This window comes from Ammodytes marinus, assembly GCF_949987685.1.
Source record: "Ammodytes marinus genome assembly, chromosome: 11".
Taxonomy (NCBI): Eukaryota; Metazoa; Chordata; class Actinopteri; order Uranoscopiformes; family Ammodytidae; genus Ammodytes; species Ammodytes marinus.
In genome coordinates, this window is record NC_137215.1 from 10,846,342 (window position 1) to 10,866,558 (window position 20,217).

The following is a 20,217-nucleotide window of genomic DNA, read 5'->3' on the forward strand; positions in this document are numbered from 1 at the left end:
GTGGTTACAATAATTAAACTGTGGCTGAGGTTGGGAAATGATCGTGATAGTATTGTTTTATAAAAAAACAACAGTGTCTGTTGAAAGCAGGGAACATATTGTGGTCTCCTGTGTTTAAGTCTGATGTTTTGTTGATCCATCCATTCACTTTGACCTAGTCCCGAACTCCTTCCCACGAGTCGCTTTAAAACAACTTCCTCCTTCGCTTCTGTCATAGTAACTTTGTCGCTTGAACTTGATCTTATGTGGTATCAGAAGAAACTTTATGAAACGACTGATGCTGTCTCTTTTAGGGAGGATGGTCTTAATGTGTGGGTGTCAAGACAAACTAGAGCAAAACAGCCCATTCAAATTAAATTAAGTAATATGGGCCTATTCTTAATTAATAAAGAATTGGGAATTAATCAATCGCGTGGCACCCCACTGGTCTGGAAGATATGTATGCTGTATTCTATCCTGGAAAATAACTTATTTTGTAATGAATGAGATGAGAAAGTCATTTACTTACTAATTTTTTTAGATTTAAATTGAGTTTAGCTTCTCAGTGTGAATGTTTGCATAGGAATATATAGGCTTACTAAAATATCCATTTCCTGTATCACCCCAACACGTTTTAGATTTAAGTTTTCCTCTTATAAGTATCCTTTCCTTCCTTTACAATACATGTGCATAGTTACAATTGTATTATTATTAAACACTTTGCATACTGCAAGGACATTTATGTCTATTGATGAAGATGACTTCCTATTTCTCTCTGTCTCTCTATCTCTCTCTCTCTGTCCCTCTCTTTGCTCCTCTCCACTGTTCCCCTTACTTTTCTCTTCTTTCTCTTTCTCTCTCCCTTCTCTGCAACTAATAAGCTACTTGGTTCCCATCAGAGGTTTAATAGTTGGGCTAATGGTGATTATAATGGCTCTTACTTAGTTTCCCATCATTAGCAGCACAAAGCAGCTGCTGAAATGCACCTATTGTTGAGATTTGATATCAACACAGGAACAGGAAATGAGAGTGTGCGTGTGTGGATTTATATGTGTGTGTGTGTGTATGCAAGAGAGGGATTTAAATTGCTGTCTGGGGAGAGCATGTACTGGGCTCTGCACTGCACTTTTCCATGTCTTCACTCTTGTTTTCTTAATTACAATGTTGCTACATCGCTGAGCAGTCGGGGTCATAAGGCAAAGAAATGTCATGCTGTGAACATGCTACAGTAATTGCATCCTTAGACTCTGCTGCTTTTCGTTATTAGAGCCCCACTTTATAATTACTGCAAATGATGAGACATCTGTGTTCTTGGTGCTGACTCTGCCACAGAACACCAAATGCTTTTAGCCTCATCTTTGCATTTGATATAATGCGGTATGCTCTTACTGAAACGATACATTGATCTGCCATCACCAATAAACATCAGTCAAAGGCATGTTTTATGATCATATAGCTTCAGTTCATATCCATCAGTCAGCACCAGATGGGCCACTAACATCCAGTATGGGCATCAACAGTGTCTGTAGACGCTGGGAAGAGACAGACAATCAATTGGTTATCGATTGTTTTCAATTGAGCTGAGAGGATATGCATTTGCTCCGCATCAGATGTGGTTCATAAACATCCTCAGAAGGCAAAGCAAACATCTGATTCGGTTCCATAATTCTTTGCGCGCATGTGTGAATGTGTGTGCTCACATTTTAAACAGCCAAAGATCAAGATGGTTTTATGGTCATATGCACAACAATTACAGAGCTGTCGCTGGCAATATAATTCTTTAGTCTTGGGCTCCTCCAACAATGCAATATAAATAAAAAGTAAAAGTTTAAGAGTAACACAAGTAGGAAAGCTAATAATAAAATAATAATAAAAAAAAGTAAGTGTATAAGAGGAACGTAAGTAGGAGAGCAGAGACCTGAATACAAAACTAAATAAAGGTTAAGCCTTGAAGGTATGAATTTAACCCCTACATTTTCTCAGATTCCCTTCCTGGATGATGACTGTGTGTGTGTGAATTGTCTTTCGTCTAACAAGTTCAATGATCAATGATTTGATTTGATTTTCCCGTCACGTCCCGTTTTTTTCATCCTACATTTGTAAGTTTGTAGATAAGTTGAAATCGTTGAAACTTTTTACTTAATAAACACACACTCAAACTTTTAAGCGAATGAAATCTCAAATGTAAAATATTTTTGGTAGTAGTAGGCTTTGTGCATGTGAGTTGATATTAAATCAGATAAATTCATTGTGTTGTTGACCTAATTCATGTGAAAGTTGATTAATGCACCTCTCAATGTCTACATGTCTGTACTTATTTGCCAAAACAAAACTGTGTTAGAGAGAGGGATGAAGGGGACAATAAAAAAAAATCGAATTCATGTTCACACAACCACAAATTGTTGGTAATTTTGGCACAAGGAAGAAGAATTCGCATAATAAAAATGTATGGTTCTTCTACATCGATTTTAATAAGTTTCAAAATGTGTCCATCATGCGTCCAACAATGTGATAGTAATGCTAAAATGTTGAAGTACTCTTTTACCAATAATTTGAGGGGAAATAATCTAGTAATGTGTGGGCATCTTCACACTAACACTGCTGTTGACTCCTCCTGTGTGCTCTCTCGTAACCGACCCAACCAGCCACAACAACTAACTTCAGTTCCTAGCTACTATGATAACTTAAATTAAACATTCCATTGAGGGAAATAATTAAGTCATTTGGGAAAAAATTACTTTATCTGTAATCATAAATCAAAAATTTGATCCATGCTAATAAGCTCCCTACAGATAGGAGGTTGGAGTGACTCAGTAGAAGCTGTTATGAAGCTGTAAAAACAAAAACTTCCTTTGAATTCCTCTTGAATCTGAGGTATCACACACACCACCTCTCTTTCCTCTGTAAAATATTTTTGGCACAGCACACACACACGTACGCATAAATGCACACAAACACACACACACACACACACACACACACACCATCCACACACTGTCTGCACTATTCCAGAGAGTTCACAGCACTTCTAATCTTTCGACAGGAAGAGGAGGAGATGTGGAAGGACAGTGATCTAGCCAAGACACACACACACGCACACACACACAGAAGCACACACCCTACAAATACTGTTCAGAGACGGAGTTACAAATAATATTCCTGTCAGCCGTTGAAAGCTGAGTAGTAGAGTGAAACAAGCGATTGATGCAGCAAAAATATATACAGTATTGTAAAGATATTTTTGTTTGGCATTTTTATGCTTTATTGATAGTGTAGAGACAGAGTTGAAATGGGGCGGAGAGGGGAGTGACATGCAGAGAGCGACCGCGGGCTGGAATCGAACCCGGGTCCGCTGCTGGCCGAGGCCCTACCAACTGAGCTAAGGGCGCCCCAATATACAGTATAGTAGACATAGTACGTGAAAATCCTCTTGAAGCATTTGCTTACATAACATTTTAAACAATGGGTGCATTGAGGCCATATAATATGTGTATTGGCATTAAGCAGTTAAACTAAAGAGAGTAGACTTATGCTGCTGTGCTCGCATTGTTTCAGTTGAGCACTTGTTATGGTCTTTAAGACATGCCTCTTTCCAGTATTTCACAAGACAAACTTTCGCAACATTCACTGGAAAAAAAACAGTAAACAGGATTTTGCAGCAGATGTTCTTTTTTTATTATTATTATTTTGTATTTATTGTATGCTGTCTTGTTAAGCATCTTGATTCTTGTAAGATACATCTTGAACTGAAGTGCATGCTTATGTTTGGAGTTTGTGTAATGATGCAGATCTGATTTTTTGATCAAGTATTTCTGTATTTGTGCATGTGTTTCTTGTAGTTGATGGCTTGGAAAAATCCCTGGCCAGCTGTGACGTGGTGGTGGACAGCACCGCCAATACCCAGAATGCCCCTGCATCACGGCAGCAGCGAGGCAAGCTGTCGTCAATAGGAAAACTGTTCAAACCCTGGAAGTGGAGGAAGAAGAAGACCAGTGACAAGTTCCAAGATCTTTCCAAAGGTAAGAGTGTGTGTGTGTGTGTGTGTGTGTGTGTGTGTGTGTGTGTGTGTGTGTGTGTGTGTGTGTGTGTGTGTGTGTGTGTGTGTGTGTGTGTGTGTGTGTGTGTGTGTGTGTGTGTGTGTGTGTGTGTGTGTGTGTGTGTGTGTGTGTGTGTGTGTGTGTGTGTGTGTGTGTGTGTGTGTGTGTGTGTGTGTGTGTGTGTGTGTGTGTGTGTGTGTGTCCAGAACGAAAATGAAGCAAATAAGCAAATCCCTCACATTTGAGAATTTGAAATCAGAAGATGATTATTATCTAAAAAGTTGCACACGTCATAATCTTGTCCATTATTAATGGGACTAATCTTTTCAGCCCTACATGGGTGATCAGCTCTTAGCACAGCACACTCATCCGGTGACTCAGCTGCGTGCAGGACTCATTGTGAACGAGGCAGATTGATTCCTAATGATCCCCATGAGGTTTCAGGGAAGTGGGGTTGCAGTAGGATGACAGACGTAGCTTTAGTTCCTCTCTGAGACTCCATATGTGGTGCTGTCGCGTGCAGTGCTAGGTGGGGATTGCCAGGACTTTTTTCACAATAAGGAGAGGAAAGCAGCTGTTGTGCAATGGCTTTTTATAAATGTATGTGTGAATCATTTGATGTAGCTTGCCAAGTAGACTAAATACATCACATGTTGAATCGTACATTGACCTCCATTTTTTATTTATTTTTTTAGTTCTGGAGAGAAAAATCTCCACGCGACAAACAAGGGAGGAGCTCATCAAGAAAGGAGTTCTTCTCATCCCTGAGGGTTTGTGTCATGCATTCATATACGTTTCTTCATTCATTGATTTATCTCCACTTATCCTTTTGTCAAATGCGAAAACTCAAGACATGATTATCCTGATTTTTGGGAATACAAAACAGAAAATCCCATGTGATGGAGCTGTAATTACTGCTCAAAACATTGTAAATACTTATAAACCAAATGGAGACTTTGTCCTTTTGTGAGATCTGACATCTTAACCGCTTCCTATTAATGTATTTTTCATCAACTTTACACATTTGTCCATCTTTTTTTTTTCATTGTCTTTCACACTCGGTTCAACTCTGAAAATTCAATTACTCAAGTCACTTATAATTCCAGTAAAAGCAGAACTCAAAAAACAAACGTGAGTACTTTCGAGAAACTGAAGGATTTCGGTTGCAGTAACTGTTTTCTTTTTCTTTCTCCTTCTTGTAGATGTAACAAACAACAGTGAAAATCTTAATGGCCATGCCACATCCAGTGTGACACCGGAGGAGGTCAAAGTTGACATTGAGTCTCCAGAAACACAGCTGGAAGAAAAGGCCAGCACTGAAGACAAAACAGGTAACATCTGGCTCTGTGTAACTGTGGGATTTTATAAATAATAACCAGAATTCATTTTATTTCACAGTTTGTCTTTTTGTCATTCTCTTGTCCACATGTGTTACTATTTGAATACTAGCACTATCACCCATAGTGATACAGTTTCGAATTAAGCATTAATTCACCATAGAGATTGTAATGTTTTTTTTTTATGAAAATATTTCCGAATCTACACAGAGAAGGCAACATTAGGGGAAAAAGATACTCAGAGGGCAAAATGGGCGGGGGGGTGTATTTAGTATTACAAAGAGGCTCTGTTTTCAGTTTAAGAAATGGGCCTGAAAATATTTTACGCCTCAAGCATACAAATGTTGTGCTCTAAGTTAATAGATATTTCCTGGACCATGGAGCTATTTTGGATCCATGGTAGTATTAATGTGTTTCGAAGGATAACCCTAAAATCGGCTTCACTCTTCCAGACAGAAAGTGTGTCCGGAATGTGGGGGTTCTGTATTCCTTTGACAATTTCATGTTCATAAGGCTGAACAAACTCTTTTCACCTCTGCCGTGGAATGTATGGGTATTAGTTTTCTTCCTGAAACCTCTTGTGTGGTCCCTGCCTGCCTCTAATGTGTTCATATAGATATTCTCGTTATAGATATTCTCATTATATCAGCCTATCAGCAGGCATTACACAGCGTCTACACAGAGCGCTAGGCATCTCCTAATGCCTCCCTCTCCCTCAGGAGACGGGGGCCACTGTTCTCCTGTCTGATGCTACCCTAAGTGTTGCGCTGTTCTCGTCTCAACCCTGTTAGCATTGAACTCAAAGCCATTTTGTTTGTTCATTTGTCAATAATATGGAAGGGGCCTAGGGCAACACATACAGTAATGGAAGACACATGCCTTAACGCTGGAGGATGGGGGAAGGTTAATGCGTACACTTATCTGTCATATCCAAAGCCTTATACATCATTCATTTAAATAAAAACAAAACCTGCTGTAGACTAACGGCTCAATCATCTTCTCTCATCATCATTAGCTCTGTCCAACTCACCTCTTTTTCTTTCAGTTTCTCTTTCTTTCTAATCTCTATGTTAACCTCTAAACATCTATCACTTCTCCCTCACGCTTCCTCTGATGGGCTCAGAGAGGTGTGCTCCTCCTAAACCCCTTGCCCGGGGGAACCAGGTGCGACCTCGAGACGTTCAGGCTAAAAAACATCAAAGTGCCACCCTGCCCACCTCTTCCAAAACTGCGGGTGGCACTGCAGTCACTGCCAGGCACAGAGACGGTGCCTCTGGGAATAAAAAGACACAGGCTAAAACCACAGGCAAGACAGGCTCATCCACTCAAGCTAAAGCTAACACGCGGGGCACTAACAACACTAGTCGTGGGATTGGTAAGTTTCGGCTAGATGGGACTGAAGCCAGTTTGCCTGTTGATGCTCTTACCTGCCTGCCTCCCCGCATGGAAAATGTCCTTGTTACTTGAACGCTAAAAGTCGATCACACCTGTAAGACCATGACCAGATTTCTGTTTTATGATCTTTCTCCTACTGTGTTCTGAAAAGCAGATGTGAAAATTAATTGGTGTCTCTGTATGTGTGTGTGTGTGTGTGTGTGTGTGCACAAGTGTTCAGGGACACATTTATAAGACCATTGATTGAGGGCAACTTCTGCAACCGGGGACACAAACTGTGTGTGTGTGGGGGGGGGGGGGGGGGCAGGGGTGTGGTGAGTCTGAGCGTGTGAGCACATTTGAGTGAGGTAAGTGAAAATGAGCTTCTAAAAATGAGCTCTGACAAGCTAATTAAATATTAGCATGATGCTAGGGCATGATCACCATCCCCCGTCCAGTATATGTGTGTGTACTTGTTGGAATTTTGCATGTGATGTTCATGCAGTCTTTTCCCAAGGCATCTGTTTATCTTATGGTGAGTTACTGGGGATGTGGAACAAAAGTTGTTTAATGAATGTTTTAATAAGATTTGAAGTGCATCCTTTTCCTCTGGCTTCCTTTACCACCACACAAAGACACTTCACAGACACTCAAAGAGCCACTTCAGTCAGTATAACCTTAGGTATTTTTTATTTGTTGCAGTTTTAAAAATGTTATTCAGAAACGGTTATTCAAACACTGAAAAAGCCATGGCTGCCGGCATGTTCCAATACAGCAGTTTACTCCTTCAAACACTTTGAACATTCACCAATCAAATTGCCAAATGTTACACTACTATTGGTTAAAGCAGTAATGTTAGCATTCAATCATAGGCAGACAGATACCCTGACTAATGGTCAGACATCAACCTGCTTCACAACACAAGAGCCACAGACTTTGAACAACGACCAAGTGTATGGGAAAATGCACCGTTAACATCAGTTTGCAAGCTAAATGGCTAATAAGCTTATCAGCTGCAGCATAATAAACAGCATAAATGCACATGACTTGTTTGCCTCGGCACGTTTCACAACTTTTTCTTTGTTTTCATGCCGGGGCTCAACCTGCAGGCTGCTGTCAATCAGACACAGACGTACGCTGGCTGGCTGAGGCAAAAAGGAGCATATCTGATATTTCCCCAAGGACTCTTTTCTCTTTCTTTTTTAATCCCGATAAAGAAACATTTAAAAACATGTTGACTGTATTTTTGAGTGCAAAAAAGAAATGCTTAAATGTGAGTGTAGTTGGAAAGTATGTACAAATATAAGAGAGATTTTTTTATAGATAGAAACAATATCACACCGTCAAACAATGTAGAGCTCTGCTAATGTCTTGAATGTCTGTGGGAGGACACTGAGCCACCTGGGGGACAGAAAGTGTCATTTTCTTATTGTTTCCTTTTCTCTTTGTCTTGCTTCTCCTCAGCCAAATCCTCCCATCCAAAGAAGACGGGCTGCCCCACAAAAAACACCACAACCTCCACCTCCAGCACCACCCCCCGTTCCCGCGCGTCTAAGGATGCCAGCGCCGCAGCAGCAAAGAGTGGAGGGGCAGATACAAGGACCAACCGGAAATTGGACACTCTAGCCTCTTCATCCACACCTCCAAAGGCCTGCATAGAGACTCCTAGCCAGCCTAGGGGGCTCAAACCTTCTGCTCTTTCCCAGGACACCAAGTCTGCCTCACCCAAAGCCTCGGACCATGAGATAAATGGAACTAAACCTGGTGTAGAGCCCAAATCTGCTCTCAAGTCCTCTACCGCAGGTGAGGAGACACACAAAGGTATGCCTCCGCCTGAACCCGCAGTCCATTCCCGCCATATCAACCATGTCACGGAGGACACTTCCTTCACAGAGGCAGAGACAGACAATAGTTCAACGGAGAGAACAGGAGGGGAGGGCGGAGAAGAAGAAAAGAAGAAGAAAGCAGATACGATACGGTCTTCTGTGGAGAACAGCCCGAGGTAAAAACCTAGTTAGGTCTCGAGAGTTGGTGAAACATTGTCCATGTGTTTGTCTTCTCTGCATACTCAGTCTTATACCTCTAGAGTGAATCACATTTCCACACAGCATTCTTGCTGTAGGTACATGATAGGCGCTGAAATAATTCAGAATGTGTTTTTTTGAAAATAAATCAGTGAATCATTGTAATTCTTTGTGTACACAATAATGTGAAAAATAAAAATTTGGTAGAAACAGCTTTACCAATTTTAAGGATTTTTTCTATTTCAGCTAATGCGTGCGATCATTCTGTTATTGTTATTGTTCCCTGCAGGTCGGCGGAGCAGCAATCTGAAAGCCCCAAAGGCCTCAGTGTGAACACGGAGCAGGCCGTGGTGACAGTCATTCCTGACAGGCCGAGATACAGCCAAACCAGCGACTCTGATTCAGACGGACCAATCCTGTACCGCACTGATGAGGAAGAGGATGAGGAAGATGACGAGTACACAAACAGTACGGCATTTCATTTTACACAACCATAATGGAGATCATCGGGAGAAAGCCAGTGTGTTTACCTGCACAACCTGTACGATTATTTTATAGTGTTGATGTGCAGCCCTCTTGACAACACCTACTCAAATTTGACATGATGATGTGCAGGTTGTTTTTATGAGGCATTAAAAGTATGCAATTCATGTTGTTGAAATGTATGACCAGTTCTCTTTCTGCATGTCTCTGTTTCAGGCTCCCTAGCCATTAAGATCCGGCGACGAGACACACTGAACATAAAGCTGGGGAACAGACCAAGCCAGAGAGAGCTGGAGGACAAAAACATTCTACCGCGGAGCTCAGACACGGAGAGACTTGAGCTACGCCAACAGATAGGCAGCAAACTAGTCAGGTACACACTCACTCACTCACTCACTCACTCACTCACTCACTCACTCACTCACTCACTCACTCACTCACTCACTCACTCACTCACTCACTCACTCACTCACTCACTCACTCACTCACTCACTCACTCACTCACTCACTCACTCACTCACTCACACCTAGTTTAGTTTAGTTTAGTTTAGTTTAGTTTAGTTTTATTTGTGCAGATAAACAAGATTAAAATGGCAAGAAGATGCGCATAGACATACATAAATGCAAGGGTGGGACAAAAGAAACCCCAAAGGGCTTATAAAGGATGTTCCACCTGAAATTAAAATACAATAAGGTAAAGAAATAAAGTACACCTACACACACACACACACACACACACACGCTCAGTATGCTGTGAATCCTACAAAGATAGGTGTGAATTCTCATTGATGTTCTGGAGCTGTGGGGTATTACCAGTTAATGTTTTTTTTGGGTGCAGTTGTGGGCGGTGTAATGTTACAGAATGATACTCGGTAAAAACCTGCAGAAGCTTACGTGTTGGCCTTTTCTATTAGATAAGGCAGAAAGGATGGTGCCAAACTGCCTTCAGAGTCGACTTAAATACAGGTGTACAATGTATGTTACTGTGATTATTCATGTTGTTTTTCTAAAGAAGTCGATATAATATTTAAATGTTTTTTTTATCGACTATTGTAGAAAAATATTTCAACACAGTTTTTCACTTTTCAGGCGCCTGAGCCAAAGACCCGCCAAAGAGGAGCTGGAGCAGAGGAACATCCTCAAGCGTAAGTCTCTGAAATCCACAATTTAACGGAGGTGTTATGTGATCAACCATTTTCATGAATATCATTATATTAAGAACAATTATATAATTATTACTAATTTGTTTTTATTCTTAAGCTATGACAATATCAAGAAGAATAAATATGGATGCATGGTCATTTGTGTTTCCAAACTTGTCTCATTAGTATTGACATAACCACCTCATCTGATACATGGTCAGGATGTGAATATACATGCTGGTAGCTAAATAGTTAAAAATACCATTTGCTATAACAGTGTTTTGGTTGTTGTAGTTTCCTGCAGTACCAATAGATGATTTTAAGAGCGATGTTTTACTGATAGCATTTAAAGTTCCTCAGGTCAGGAGCACTGTTGGGGTTTTATAAGTAATAAAACTGCTAACAAGGTTCATTATGGCTTCGGTAAAAGGGATTGTGTATGCACTTGACAATCCTGATTTTAATTTTCTATGAAGCTGTTTTATTGTCCGTTTGTATTCATTGCACAAAGAAAAGGTCCATCCAGATCATAACTGCAGGCAGCAACAATATCATCTGCCTGCATGACATAAAGTAATATATGTTCCTGGTTATAAAGGGTATCATGGTGTTCCAGCTGTCTAGTTTTAGAAACACATTGCCAGATGTGGCCTTGTGTGTTTCATTAATCAGATAGATGCAACAGATATGTCTGTCTAAATGATGACTTATTGTCTATTGAACGCGTTATGTCTCCTGCACAGAGCTGATGTGGTAACTCACACTGAGGTCATTGTTAGTTCATGTCAGTGAGGTAAAGCTCAATCGTGCACAATCGACTACTTATCGTGATGAATATTAAATAGACTACCTTGTCAAGACACAAAATCTGTATGTATAATACAAACAAGCAGAACTGAATTTATTCTGCTAGGTCATGAGTATACTAGGCAACCATTTGTGCCAACAGAGGCTTCAAATATGCATTTAAGCTACAATTTCAAAAGTACTTTTTCTCTTAGGTTAACTGAATGAATACAAATAGCCTTTTCTCTTACTGAAGACTGAATATTAATGCAATATCTGCCTCACGCTATGCGCAATAGTCACTTTGCATTCAATGGATACAACAACACAGGAAATACAAATTCATCAGGCATATATAGGCAGTGTATCCGAAATAGCACAATTCAATTTACATTGATCTGAACAGTGTTTCTGACCTTGTTCTTCCTGTGTGCCTACAATATATACATGAATTGTTATTTGAGGCTTTACATTTTTTTTTTATGTATATAAACAACTTCTAAAATAAACGTTCACGCCTGACTGGTGTAGTGGTACTGAGCACAAACATTGCATGGCCTAACATTCCCCACATCATGTCTGTACCTTATGTACCCAGATAATGTGCAATAATCTGTTTTGCAACTTCAGTCCATGGCATCCACACACACACACACACACACACACACACACACACACACACACACACACACACACACACACACACACACACACACACACACACACACACACACACACACACACACACGTATACATTATCTAGCTGTAACAAATTTAAGCAGAAGCTTGTTGCAGAAGGTGTGAATGACTGAATGTTTGTTCTCTGCTAGCAATAAAGAATGAAGCCGAGGAGAAGGAAGCCAAGCAAGAGATTAAAAGGAGACTCTCCAGAAAGGTACTCTAAACACCAACCACTCACACACACACATACACACACACACACACACACACACACACACACACACACACACACACACACACACACACACACACACACACACACACACGCGCGCAATAGAAAAAAATGGACACAGCAAGTCTATGTTTAGCCACTAATATGTTTTGCTGCAATTTATGAGTCATGGTAGGAGGCAGAAAAGAAGCTTGTGCAAACTGATTAGTCCATCTAGTGGACATGGATAGAACTGAAACTTGCCTTTCAGAGAAGTTCTTTTTTCTGTCTCTATAAATCTTGTAATTAAAGATAACATTTTCTTCCTTTGTTATTTTTTAAACAATTAATACAAGGAACAAGAGTAAAATGAAACATGGGCACATATAACATTAACGAAATATCAGACAATAAAAAACATTGAAATATCCATTCCCGAATTAAGTTTTTTTTTTCCACTGTGTGTGTGTGTGTGTGTGTGTGTGTGTGTGTGTGTGTGTGTGTGTGTGTGTGTGTGTGTGTGTGTGTGTGTGTGTGTGTGTGTGTGTGTGTGTGTGTGTGTGTGTGTGTGTGTGTGTGTGTGTGTGTGTGTGTGTGTGTGTGTGTGTGTGTGTGTGTGTGTGTGTGTGTGTGTGTGTGTGTGTGTGTGTGTGTGTGTGTGTGTGTCTATAGCTCAGTGTGAGGCCTACAGTGGCAGAGCTCGTTGCTCGCAGGATCCTGTGTTTTAACGAGTATGTGGAGGTAACAGACGCCAAGGATTACGACCGGCGGGCAGACAAACCCTGGACACGGCTTACCCCCGCTGATAAGGTGCTACAGCTAACATGCTACATTGTAAAAGGCGCATTTTTAGTTTTATTGATTGACTACTTTTGTCCATTTATTATGATATCAACCTCTTAACCTGTTACTGTCATCAAAGCTATATTGTTCGTAACTTCTGTCGCCTCTATGAGTTATTACAACAACACTCTAGGCACATCAACGTGAAGTAAGCCTTCAGTGATCGCACATGGATTTGATCCCTTCTACTGTATGTCCAGGTTTTTTCTTGCACTAGAATATACAACTGAACATTTTTTTGGGACTCTTTTTCTGAACTCCTGCACAAGTTTCAGGGGGTTACACCAGTTTTTAAATGCTGCCATACTTAGAAATACAGAGAGTTTTGTGAAGCTGATAGGCGTAATCAACTTTGTGTCAGTTCATTTGTCGATGGCTTTAATGTAACCGACATTCTTTTATATGATAAAGTAATGCACTGTAGCTTTAAGATATCGGCCTGTAAGTGCAAATGATCTAAGGGTGTGTGAAGGATCTCAAAGTACACTGCATCTTAGCACTACAACCAAATGTGTGATTGTTAAGTATTTACTTCCAACACTTAAGGGGCGTTAATCCGATGCCATAACAGCCTCCATTCTTCTGTGGAGGTTTTCCACAAAATCCTTGCTGCAGGGATTTGCTCCAATTCAGCACCAGGAACGTTCAGACAGTGTGGGCGCCTATAAGGTCTGGCTCAAGTATGTGTTTCAGTTCCTCCCAAAGGCGTGAGAAGGAGTTGAAGTCAGGGCACTGTGCAGACCAGTCAAGTTCTTCCAGTTTTTGTTTGTTCCAACTCTCCAGTTCGAATGGCTCCCCTGTGTGTCTAAAAGAGGAAAGGCCCTCAGGGTGCACTGACTGAAGGGCTGGTTCTATGTCAATCCTGCCCTCTGCTGTTGATGTTTAGAACTACACAGCACACAAAAGTCTCAGACCTACTACATCCTTGAACATTAAAGACTTTATTTTCATTTGCATCACCTGCATAACTAGTACAAGTACCGAGTGCAAGAACGTGGGTCAAATACTGTACTGGGGAAAAGATATGGACTGTGGCAGATGGATTTCTGTGGCCAAGCAAAAGCAAGGCAAATTTATTCTAATTGAGAATAAAGAGTTGTTCAACTAACTTCCTGAATGAAACAATCTTATGAATTTTTAATCATGTTGTCTGATAATAATAAACCAACAATTCAACATAATTGTGACTTAAGAGACCGAAGAACGAGGCCCACGTTTGCTGCTATTGTTGTTTGGCAGCACTTTTTAAGAAGTGGGAGTGTTCAAAAAGCCCAAATGAGATGCCTCAAGCACCCGCAGGTTTCACATTGTAAAAGCCCTTTTAAACTTAATGGGAATGCACATCAAAGTGTGCAAGTCCATGATGGTGGGCACTGTGACTGAGCCACAGATGTTGGAAGTAAGTGGAGTTCAAAACACAAATGTGTAGTAGCTGAGTTTTGATGACGTGTGACGGTGTGTGTTTCTAAATACATTTTCATCAGTGTGTGTGTTTGTGTGTGTGTGTGTGTGTGTGTGTGTGTGTGTGTCTCTTCCCCTCAGGCTGCTATCCGTAAAGAGCTCAACGAGTTTAAGAGTCGAGAGATGGAGGTTCATGAAGACAGCAAACAGTTCACCAGGTACTCGAGCGGTCGATGACCATTTATCCGTCTCTGATGATGACTTACGCTTCATTACTAATTCATCACCATAAATCCTGCTGCTTTATTGGCTCAAATTGATCAATATTTATAATATCCCGCTCCCCCTAAAGCCATTTCCTTAAACCACAATAAAGTAATTATATATACCCGGGTGGACTCCGGTTCGTTAGCCTCTGGCATCGATTGCCAATAAAGTGCAGCTTAACTCTCTTACTGGTTATTAAATCTGTGTGACATGGTTGTATATCATATCAGTGATAGTGTAAAGCAGATATGTCCTGTGTGTGTGTGTGTACCACTGTCCTGTCATTTCCTTTCAGCCCTCAGGAGAACAGTTCAGCTTCACCAAAGTCTTTTTAACAAGTCAAGCTTCAATAGGAGCAGACAAGTCTAGCTAAGAAAGCATTTATGTTCAAAGCTCCATCTGATTGGAACAATTTGCCTGTCAACATTTGCTCTATTCCATCTCTGTACCAAAAACATGCTCTCTCATCTCACTTTGAAAACAGTTGTTCATGTAACTAATCACGTATTGTAATGAAATCTTTCACTTTACTTTTTGTTGTCATTGTTACTATCACTTAACCATGTATTTATTTATTTCTCTCGGAAAAATATTATGCAAGATTGATGTCAAACACTTATTACGTAGAGGACCCGCTCTAAAACGAGATGGTTTCATCTCAAGGGGTTATTCCTAATAAATAATTTGAAAGTCCTAATGTAATTGTAGTCCAATCGGGAAGTAGTTTGCCTTTTATTTTGTCATGTTGTGCTACAATTGTTTCATACAATTTTTTTCACTCACTCGGTATCCCATAATCACGATTTGTTCAGTGTCAGCTACTTAGAAATGATTCTGTCAGATACAGTACATATACAGCATTTCACACACTTTATTTTATTTATTTTTTATCAAAACATTTGATAGATTTTCAATTATATTGCGTATTTGTGTATTGTATTTTTTCACGACTTGAATCCTTTGTATATGTGTTATATTTTCAGATTTCATCGGCCCTAAGCATGCTCACTGCCAGCTGGATGTCAGCACCGCGGGTTCTCCGGTCCACATGTCCCCGCAGGCCCCCCCTCAGTACACAGCTCAGTCCACTTTGCTTTGGGATCCTCTTGCCCCTGATGATTTGTATTCCTGTCCATAGGGACAGCTACAAGTGTGTCTTATGGCCGTGGCCAGCTAAAACATTTGCACATATCCATAGTCAGAACAGTGGAGTGTATAGTGCTCTGATTGGAGCAATTTATTTATTCTTAGTAGCCAGAAACCTGCTGGTCTATGATGCTTTATGTTTGTTTACGTGTTGGTTCACTGCAGACATTGTAATGAGAGGTTCCAGGAAAAGAAAATTGGACAAAATGACCCTTGAAGTAGCAAGAGTGGCTCGAATGAACTAAAGAGTGTGTGTACTTGCCAACGTATGCCTGTCGTAAACTGCCATGTGGCCATATATGGGCATCCTCTTAGAAAAGGAAATGGGTGTGATTGGATAGTTGTGTGGTGATGTTAGTGCCTATGTCATAGATCAGAGGGGAGTTTGTTTTGCTCCGATGTGCCTCAATGAGTCGAATCCTGAAATCCTGCTGCTCATTTTTAGATATATTTAAAGTATATTGCCACTAGAGGGCATTAGATCATAAGACGTATTGGCTGAAAGGATGAAGATGTCTATGCAGATGGATAATAACCTAAAGGTGTTATATTTATACCTGCTGATGCTGGCACCTGCGGCTCCAATAGTGCAATGGAAATCACTTTAATTCCAATCCCTCAGGATTTCTCCTGATGATACATGTTAATCATGTACAGTATCATCATATCTCCTGTGTTGAGTTATCAAGTGCAAACCTCTGATCACAAGGTGCTGGACTGCTCAGAGGATCTACAGTAGTTGTCATGTTTAGGGTTTTGAATTTTAGGCTTTAGGCCGGAGATCTAACTCAGAGTGGCGTGTTGCCAAAGGAAAAAGCAGGAATTTGATCGTATTTTTTGTTTTCCCTTTTTCAAAGATTACTGGTTTGACTTTGTAAAAATGTTTAAGGAATAGACCACAGGCAGAAGCAATCAAGTGGCCTCTGAAAGATGTAAGGAAGTCCTTTATATTTCATTTCCTTGAGTGTGATCAGGCATTTTAATGTCGGCCTGCCGTAGATGTGTAAGGAGAGACTTGCTGACAAGAAGCGCCTTTCACACCTTGTCCTAACATGCACCTTGAATCTAGAGTTAAAGATCTGATTCAATCGTACAGTGTTTTTTTTAACCAAAAATGCCAAATATTTGCTGGTCAGGTGGTGACATTGATGCTGTCTTTAAACTGACAAGCCCAAATTATAAAAGTAATTTTCCACTTCTTTAAGACATTTTATAGATAAAATGTCAGCTTAATAACAGTTTTGCACACATACAAGGTGATGGTTATTTATCAATTAATCATGAGAATTATCAACAAATAAATCAACAGTCAAAATAGCACTAAATAATGCAATGTTTTTTTGCATCACTTTTAACCCATAGTAAATTTACAGATTTCTGCTTCTACGAATAATCTAGGTGTATGTTAATGTAAACGGGATCAATAGTAAACTACTTGTGTGAATGGCAGAATGTTTGGTTATGACTGAGCTATAAGAAAGAGAAAACCCAGAGAAATCGGACGTGTTCAGACAGGGAACCTGAACCTACAGTATAACTTGCTCTCAAAATGTTGTAAGAAGAATAATATAAGAAACCGAGACAGAAAAAAAAAACTGCACTAGATGGTCCTATTTAACTCAAACAAAGAGGCTAGTTATTATTTTTTACCCCTCACAGCATATCTGGACTAGAAAGGAGAAAACGTTCTTGAAAGTGATTCTGACGTCCAAACACTCGTTTTCTTGTATACCTTCAACCTCCACAACACTTGTCATTCTTAGAAAAAGTAACTGAAAAGGACAAATGTATTCTCTCTGCCAATGAATGTTGCAGAGGTTGTAAAATGATGTAATGTACAGCCATTGTAAAAGAAACAACAGTATTCAATGATGTCAATGTCTATGATGTTATGTATATTGATTATTTTGTACAGAATGTATATCGAGCATGTCCATACATTGAAATCAATTTTAATACCAATATGATACAATAGAACTTTCATGTGAATGTTTTAAGCTCTGATTTTATGTTTTTTGTTTTCAAGCAGACAATGAAATTGAAATCAACAGTTCAGCAAATGTATTTAGTGCTGCACTGTTGAGTAACTGTCATGATTTGACCAAACCTACCTGTCCTCTAAGCAGACCCCGGATGAGACATTATTGTATTCTGTTCCACTTTCGCTTTAACTGTTAAAAGTCAGCAGGTGCCACGCAGTCGGTATTTCATGGGAGGAAACACATTTTGAAAGCAATCTATTTTCTCTGGACCTTTACATCTTCAGAGGACCCAGAGTCCTGCACCCTGCACAAACAGGGGGGAAAAAAACGAATAGGAACGTGACTTGAAAGTTAATGAGGATAAGCTGTTAAAAATGCTCACATTTTGCCTACACTTGTTCAGCAAAATATGATGCTTGCAACTTTTATTAAGAGACGATAAATTAATCCAGATGAAATATATAACCGGTGACATTTGTTTGAACCTAGCCCATTTAGCATTTATAAGCAATATATAGTCACTGAGTAAGTGGTTACGTAGGATATAAGCAGCTATAAAGACATTTAAAGATCTATCATTGAATCAACCAATATTTTTTATAATAACATATGAAGTGACAAGATATTTCTCTCAGGAGTTGATAGAGACCAACACAGATGTAAAAAGTGATTGAATATTGGGCTTGCATTCACCCGGTGGTAAGAAGCACAAGCTCAAATTAATGATACATGTGTGTTTCCTTGTAACCTCTGGATGTTTAAATAAGCAACCTGTATGGTAATAATATAACAATGCTGTGTTCACAATGTGTTTCCGCTGTCTACGAGCCACCAAAAATGACAGAACTTGTTTGTGCTAGTTTAAGGGTTTAATAACGTTGTTGTTAATGACTTCAACCTTATATGAAGCGTTCACAACTGTTGCATAAACATGTATATTTTGTTACATATCATAGCATATTCATGGCCTCATATAATTAAGTCTGCATAAGTTTTGAACCCATCAATGAATTGTTCAAATATGCTTGGTAACACACAGAATAAGTCATGATAATTATTGTAGCCGTCTATACACAAGTTATGATGCTAAATCAGAGTAGTTTGTGACAAATTAAATTATAAACACTTTTGGCAGCCAACATCTGCATTTTAAAGTTGTTTTCTTTTTTCCTGCAAAACAGATGAATAATTCAATACCGGTATATTAATCTAGAATTGGGTATGGTATACAGGAAGGTTTGCTCTAAGGAGCCCAGAGAGTGGAAGAGCCCTGGAAGTTGGTGTTTAGTCATAACCACTTAGTATTATTCACAGGGAGAGAGGCCTGTAAAAAGCCTTTATAGCTGCAGTCTGTTTGATATAAACACAATAAACCTTTATAAGTATAAGACCGACAGAAGCTTTTAAAGGTATTTCACATGCCACTTTTCTCTGCGCTGTTCATGATAGCGCTGAAGGTGATTTTAAATTAGAAAACACAAAAATCCTGCCATTAAATTTCAAAGTATTGCATTAGTTTACATTTTTTTTTTACAGTTGCCTTCCCAGTTGCAGTGCTGGAGACTTCCAGCCTGTTCATGTTTACATCGGAGTGTGTCTGCTGCTGTAATGGGGCCTGGAGTTTTTTTTTTTTTTTTTATCTCTTCCACAAATCAACTCCCAGACATAATCAGACTGCTGCTGCTGCTGTTGCTCTTGATCAAGAGCCTTTTATCCTCAACAGGTAATATTTCCTTGATGGTGTGAAATTCATCATATCAAGCCCTTTTATTTTATTTATTTTGTCCGCAAAATACACAGGAATGGATATTTCACAGGCTCAAAACAGTTTTAATGAATGTTATTGACATACAGTTGGTCTTTGAAGTCGTAGGAAGACGTTATATATATCCCACCTCAATACTGTTACATCCAGACCGTGTATGTTGCTTTTGTATATAAAGAATCATGAAAAAACATCTATTTTGTCGTCCCTGTCTTTTTCTAGACACATAGGCATTGCGTTATTGCTTAGTATATCAGAATTGAGCACATTAGATAGGACTGTGCACAGGAAAATGTCTGCATGATGTAGGCGGAAACAGCCGTTGCTGATGTGCAGCAGCAGAGTGCACTGAGGTGAACATGGAGGTATAGGGGTGTTGTGAAAAATGATTTGTTTTTATAATATAGGAACATTTGATTTGTTACCTCATCCTTATGTTCTCATCACTTCCATCCAGGTGACATATTTGCACATGACCAAAGCTTGTAATAAAAAGTGACATTTCATTATTCACCCTTTTTCTATCATTTTATTATTGCTATAGCTGCAAATCTGAGCTGGTTTCAGGAGCAACGTTTCCTAACTCACCTGTTCGCACAGGCATGAAATGGAATGAGCAAGACACTGTAGTGTTTATTTAGGATCTCAGCAAGGTGTCTTTGCTTTTTAAATGCATTTCCTCATGCCATGCAAATTTCCTCAACTTATTAAAAACTGCTTTTTTCTTTCTTTTTCTTTTTAATTTACTCACAAGGTTAC

General features: G+C 39.6%; 1 protein-coding gene across 1 annotated transcript in view; it reads left to right on the forward strand.

Annotated features, from left to right (window-relative positions):
* The window catches only part of phactr2 (phosphatase and actin regulator 2), a 42,431-nt gene extending 22,885 nt beyond the window's left edge, over nt 1–19,546 (forward strand). The window contains exons 2-12 of the mRNA XM_080036315.1: nt 3,819–3,998; nt 4,712–4,786; nt 5,219–5,347; nt 8,192–8,729; nt 9,041–9,219; nt 9,451–9,607; nt 10,324–10,379; nt 11,993–12,057; nt 12,727–12,864; nt 14,440–14,516; nt 15,549–19,546. Of these exons, the coding sequence (XP_079892441.1) occupies nt 3,819–3,998; nt 4,712–4,786; nt 5,219–5,347; nt 8,192–8,729; nt 9,041–9,219; nt 9,451–9,607; nt 10,324–10,379; nt 11,993–12,057; nt 12,727–12,864; nt 14,440–14,516; nt 15,549–15,564 (1,610 nt within the window). The 3' untranslated portion in view covers nt 15,565–19,546. The remainder of the gene's footprint in view (nt 1–3,818; nt 3,999–4,711; nt 4,787–5,218; nt 5,348–8,191; nt 8,730–9,040; nt 9,220–9,450; nt 9,608–10,323; nt 10,380–11,992; nt 12,058–12,726; nt 12,865–14,439; nt 14,517–15,548) is intronic.
* Nucleotides 19,547–20,217: the final 671 nt, after the last annotated feature.